Source organism: Quercus suber, unplaced genomic scaffold (genome assembly GCF_002906115.3).
Source record: "Quercus suber isolate HL8 unplaced genomic scaffold, Cork oak 2.0 scaffold_702, whole genome shotgun sequence".
NCBI lineage: Eukaryota > Viridiplantae > Streptophyta > Magnoliopsida > Fagales > Fagaceae > Quercus > Quercus suber.
In genome coordinates, this window is record NW_027070143.1 from 343047 (window position 1) to 349039 (window position 5993).

Below are 5993 nucleotides of genomic sequence, written 5' to 3' on the forward strand. Positions count from 1 at the left end.
CAAAATCAAAACCCCATTTTTCTCCTCGAATAGGAGGAAGAAAACTAGATTTTTAAGGGGCTATTGTGGGTACAGGAATTCCAATAAAGGAATTGTGCCATGTGTTATACTCGTGGCTGAGAGGGGCCATTATCATGCCGAGGAGGCCACACCCTCGGACAGTAGCGCCACGTCAATGGCATGTCATCAGAGGAGGTCATACAGCAAAGAAAAAGCTTCGAGGAAGGAGTTAGCATTGACATGACTAAAGGTATGGTGGCTATCACCACATTCAATGTGTCTCACCAAACCCCCTGGCCGCATTTATGTGGAAAAAACCCTTGGACAGTGCTGTCTTGATTGCCCCAACTTACAAGAGACTGGGGAGGGCGTCTAATGGGACAGGTACTTAAGTAGTGGCCAGGATGACTAGCAAATAGAGGGCAAAGATCACCTGAAAGGACCTATATAATGTAAGAGACCCTCCAGGGACAGGGGATCAAAGAATCAAGAGAGGAAACACTGTAGTAACAAAAACTATAATAATATCCAAGTCTAAAAGAAATATACGCCAAGATCATTCTTCTTGAATTTTGCCGAGGAAGGTTTTCTTTGCTTAGAACTTGTTCTTCTTTACTTTCTTGCTATCTTTGATTCATGGTACACGATCGTGGACCCATTGAAGCCTAGCTTTTAAGCTCACTCTCTACAAATTCATTATATTGGGCTCTTTGGACCTTAATCCATTCATCTTTTGGGCTTAAGGACCAAAACCTGCCACTACACTTGTTTTTAGGAATATAAAGAAAAAACAATTTTCTTGTATTTTTTAAATAAAAAAATTAGTTGAAATTTAAAATAAAAAAAAATAGTTTTTTGAAAAAAAAATAGAAAATACTAAAATATGTTGTTATTAGGATTTGAACTTTAATGTTAACTCATTAAATGAGATAGATTCATTAAATCAAATGCGTGTTTTTATTAACATTTGAAAAATAGAAACTGAAAATAGCCTTTTGCATGTTTTCAGTTTCATTCACAAATTGAGTTTTGAGAACAGTTTTTGTTTTCTGTCCATTTTGGGTTGCTAAACAAGTTTTTTAATCTCAAAAATAGAAAATTATTTTTGGAAACAAAAAATAAGGGGAAAAAACAGTTACCAAACATACTCTTAAATTTTTATTTTTATTACAAATTTTTTATGAATTGATGTGATGAATGATTATGAGGAAGTAAAAAAGTAATATTAGTTCAAAAAAAAAAAGTGACATGCTAGTAGTGGGCTAGACAAACCAGAATTTTTTTTTTTAATAAAAAATAAATTTTGTTTTTATAAATCTCAAAATGAGTCCAGTAATAAATATTATATTGTATTGAGATTGAAGCAGTGTCATTATTGTGGTTCACCAAATTTAAGAAAGTTCAATTGGACACTTGGCATAAAATTAGACTTCAATTGAAATCCAATTAAATTCTAATTTGATTTTTTCTAAGTTTTGGCTTATATATATATATATATATACACACATATATCAAGATATAAATTGTCACAGTTCTTTTTGAAAATTTCTAATTCAAAACCATCAATATGAAATAAGACTTGTCACAGTTTAGTATACAAAAAGAAGATCATAAGATTAGAAAATCTAAAATAAAGTGTATCACAATTCTTTTTGAAATTTTCTAATTCAAAATACATTCATGTGAAATAAAACTTGACACAATTCAAAATACAAGAAGATGATTCTCTACACCTCAATTAAAATATGGGTAAACTACATATTTGGTCCTTAACCTTTACACTATATTTCAATTTAGTCTATAATCTTTTTGTTAGGACATATGTGATTCATTATTAGGAACATATGTCACTATTTTATGTAGTTGGCTAATCCTTTGACAAAACGCATTTTACTTGTAATTGGATAGATCTAAGATGGGTAGGTCAATATGTTTCAAGTTCAAGTGTTAAAGTCATGCAAGTCTATCCAAGAATCAAGGAATGAAGTGCAGGATTTTAAAACTCAACAGCTAGCATCTATCGAGGTTTAAAAGCTGCTGAAGCCTGTGACTTGACAACTAGCTCAATAGATAGGGTATCTGTCGAGGTTTATGAAGTTCATTTTTTCAGGACTATTTTTCATCCAATCCGTGAGTATATGTTTAGGCTTTCTTTTCTTACAACCCTAAACATATATAAGGATTATTTTAAGGGCCGTAAAATGTGACACAAGTTGCACAAAAGCACAATTCCACAAGTGTGAAGAAAGTGTGAAAGGCCATAAAATGTGACACAAGTTGCACAAAAGCACAATTCCACAAGTGTGAAGAAAGTGTGATTGGAAATCTAGTTTTCCCTAATTCTTGAAGAAGCTGCTGTGTTTGTACATCGTAGGGTTTTGTGATCGAGCAACTTCATGATCTTCATCGTTTGGATGAATTGAAGAATTTTGTAACCAACATCCTTCTCAAGTTGGTGATCAAGTTGCATACTGGGATCCGCGCAATTAGTTAGTCACGTATTGGGAGCTGTGCATTGAAAAGGAGAGATTGTCACTACAGAACAAGTCCAATTAGGTATTGGATAAGGGTTCAACTATAGGTTGATATAAGGTACTGGGATTCTTTTACTTGTAACCGCTTGTTTTGATAATAATAGATTCTCAGGAATTGTGACTTTAAAATCACCCGGTGAGGTTTTTTGCCATGTAGGTTTTCCCCATTCGTAAACAAATATCTTGTCAATTTATTTTCAGCTACATACTTTAGTTATTGGTGATTTATTTATGCTACCACATACAATTGCATGTTAATTTGATTAATTAATAAACTTGGCTAATTAATTAATTAATTCATCAAAAGGGGTCAATACGTGTTTGGCTTATCAAGTGGTATCAAAGCAAGCACACTCTGATTAGGTTTTAATCTTTGCTGTGTAATCCATTGACCCCTGTTGTCATCGCTGCAACTGGCTTGAAGAGATCTTTGTTTTCAAATACATCTTGTTTTTCTAATCTCTACTTGTTTAAGTGTATCAGAAAATGCAAGTCTAAAAGTTATTTGAATTCTATTAGGATGTCTATTGGAAAAGATATCAGCTTGACAAAGAGAAAACTAGATTGTCTTAGAATGAAAATGTGCAAAGGAGTTCGTCTGAGAAGAGTGAAAGTTAAAGGTTTAGCTCATAAAAGGCAGATGAGAGAAAACACCATTCCTAATGATCTGTCATCTAAGCACGAAGTGTGCTTCATAATGAAGTCTGCATTTAAGGTTATGGACACGTGTTTGTGGTACCTTGACAGCGGTTGCTCAAGACATATGACTGGAGACCAATCTCTCTTCAAGATTTTCGAGTCTAAGAAAGGAGGTAATGTCACTTTTGGTGATGGGAGCAAGTCACAAATTAAAGGAAAGGGAATCATATCTCTACCTGGACTACCAGACATTGTAAATGTTTTATACGTAGAAGGTCTGAGAGTGAACCTGTTGAGCATAAGCTAAATATGTGATCAAGACTTCATGGTACTATTCTCAAAGGGAAAATGCCTTGTCATGGATGAGTCTGGAAAGAAGCTCATGAGTGGTGTTCGTACTCTAGATAATTGTTATGGATTGGTTCCTGATGCTGATATTGTGTGCAATAGCATTCAATTACTAAATAAAGATCTATGGCACCAAAGGATGGGACATGCAAGTTACAAACATTTTTCAATTATATCTAAGCATGAATCAGTTTTGGGGATACCAAATCTCAGTAGAGTGAGCAATGTGGTATGTAGACTATGTCAGCTTGGGAAACAAACAAAGGTTAAACATCCAGGCACTCAGACATTTGTTACATCTAGACCATTAAAGCTACTACATCTGGATCTTATAGGTCTAACCAAAACTAAGTCTCTTGGTGGAAAGAGATACATCATGGTTGTGGTAGACGACTTCACTAGGTATACTTGGGTCATTCTCCTACGATCCAAGTCTATGCTCCTGAGCACATTGAAGCTTTGTGCATAAGATTGCAGAATGAAAAGAGCCTGAAGATTGATCGAATTCAAAGCGATCATGGTAAAGAATTTGAGAACTCATATATGGAGTCCTTTGTATAAGATCAAGTATATCTCAAGAATTCTCTGCTCCTATTACTCTTCAACAGAATGGTGTAGTAGAAAGGAAGAACAGGGTTATTCAAGAGATAGCTAGAGCAATGTTGCACAACAAGGATATGGCTAGAAAATTGTGGGGAGAAGCCGTCAACATTGCTTGTCATATGATTAATAGGGTATACTTTAGACCTAGTACCAAGAAGACTCTATATGAGTTATGGAAGGGAAGAAAGCCAAATGTTAAATATTTCAGAATCTTTAGAAATACTTGTTTCATTCTCAAGAATAGATATAATGTAGGAAAATTTGACTGCCGGAGTGATGAAGGAATATTTCTAGGATACTCCTCTACAAGTAAGGCTTATCGGGTATACAACAAAAGAACCATGAAGGTAATGGAAACAATAAATGTTGTTATTGATGAATCTTTATATTTCGGTTCTAAGAAATTTGGTGAGGAAATCCCCAAAGAGATTCTTCCTGCCGAGCCCACAGAAGTTTAAGAAATTGTTGACCAAGAGCGTGCATCTCCTAGTACTCTAGATACTCCAAGTGTTGTTGAAAATTCAACAGACTTATCTACTTCACCTGATTCTAAAACCCATGAAGAGAAATGACCTTCTTCCAGGATCAAATTGAATCATCCTCCTGAAGTTATTGTGGGAAACATGAATGAACTTACACTAAGGAAGCGTACAGTTGATAAATGTGTTGCTAACTTTGTGCCTTATTCCTGTTACTTGTCACAGGTTAGACCCACTAAAGTTGAGGGAGCTCTTCAGGATGAAAGCTGGGTTGAAGTTATGCATGATGAACTGCTTCAGTTTCAGAGAAATAATATCTAGACTTTGGTACCTAGACCGAAGGATGAGCACATCATCGGCACAAAATGGATATTTAGCAATAAAACTGATGAGAAGGGTAATGTGATCCACAACAAGGCTCGTCTTGTAGCTCAAGAATACTCACAAATGGAAGGAATAGACTATGATGAGACATTTACACTGGTAGCCCGTATGGAGTCCATTAGAATTCTCCTAGCCCTAGCATGTCACTTGAGGTTCAAGCTTTACCAAATGGACGTAAAGGTTGCATTCTTGAATGGGCTGCTTAAAGAAGATGTCTATGTGGCTCAACCAAAAGGATTCATTGATCCACACTTCCCGAATCATGTGTTGTACCTCAAGAAAGCACTTTATGAGTTAAAGCAAGCCCCTAGAGCTTGGTATGATCGGCTCACACAATACTTGGTGTCACATGGGTTCACCAGAGGAAAAGCAGATCAAACTCTCTCTCTTCATAAAGAGGGAAGATGGCGAGTTTATATTTCCTCAAGTCTATGTTGACGACAACATCTTTGAGTCAACTAAGGATGAACTTGCTCATAGCTTCTCAAAACTCATGCAGGCCGAGTTCGAGATGAGAATGATTGGAGAGCTAACTCACTTCCTTGGATTGCAGATTCGTCAACAAGAATCAGGTATATTCTTATTTGAACCTAAATATGCTAAAAATCTTGTGAAGAAATTTGGTTTGGAATCTGCTAGTTTTGTTAGAACCCCTATGAGCCCAAATGTTAAACTCACTATTGACTTGTTAGGTAAAAGTGTAGATTCATCTCTCTATAGAAGCATGATAGGTAGTCTTCTTTACCTTACTACTAATAGACCTAACATTAGTTATAGTGTAGGAGTGTATGCCAGATATCAGGCTAATCCCAAAGAGTCTCATAAGATTGCTTTGAAAAGAATCATAAAGTATGTCAAAACCACTGCCGACTTTGGTGTGTGGTACAGCAAGGACACAAATGATGTCTTAGCTGAGTATTCTAATGCTAATTGGGCTGGGAATGGTGATGATAGAAAGAGTACATCGAGGGGTTGTTTCTATATGGGTAATAATCTTGTCTCCTAG

The 5993-nt window shown here is 35.6% G+C and overlaps 1 protein-coding gene across 1 annotated transcript; it reads left to right on the plus strand.

Annotated features, from left to right (window-relative positions):
- Positions 1-5336: 5336 nt before the first annotated feature.
- On the plus strand, positions 5337-5993 carry LOC136064528 (uncharacterized mitochondrial protein AtMg00810-like). Its single transcript, XM_065766390.1, has one exon. The coding sequence runs from the start codon at positions 5337-5339 to the stop codon at positions 5991-5993; it is 657 nt and encodes a 218-aa protein (XP_065622462.1).

Excerpts from the sequence above, each read along its gene's own strand:
- LOC136064528 (XM_065766390.1), top strand. The coding sequence starts at position 5,337 with ATGGGTTCACCAGAGGAAAAGCAGATCAAACTCTCTCTCTTCATAAAG.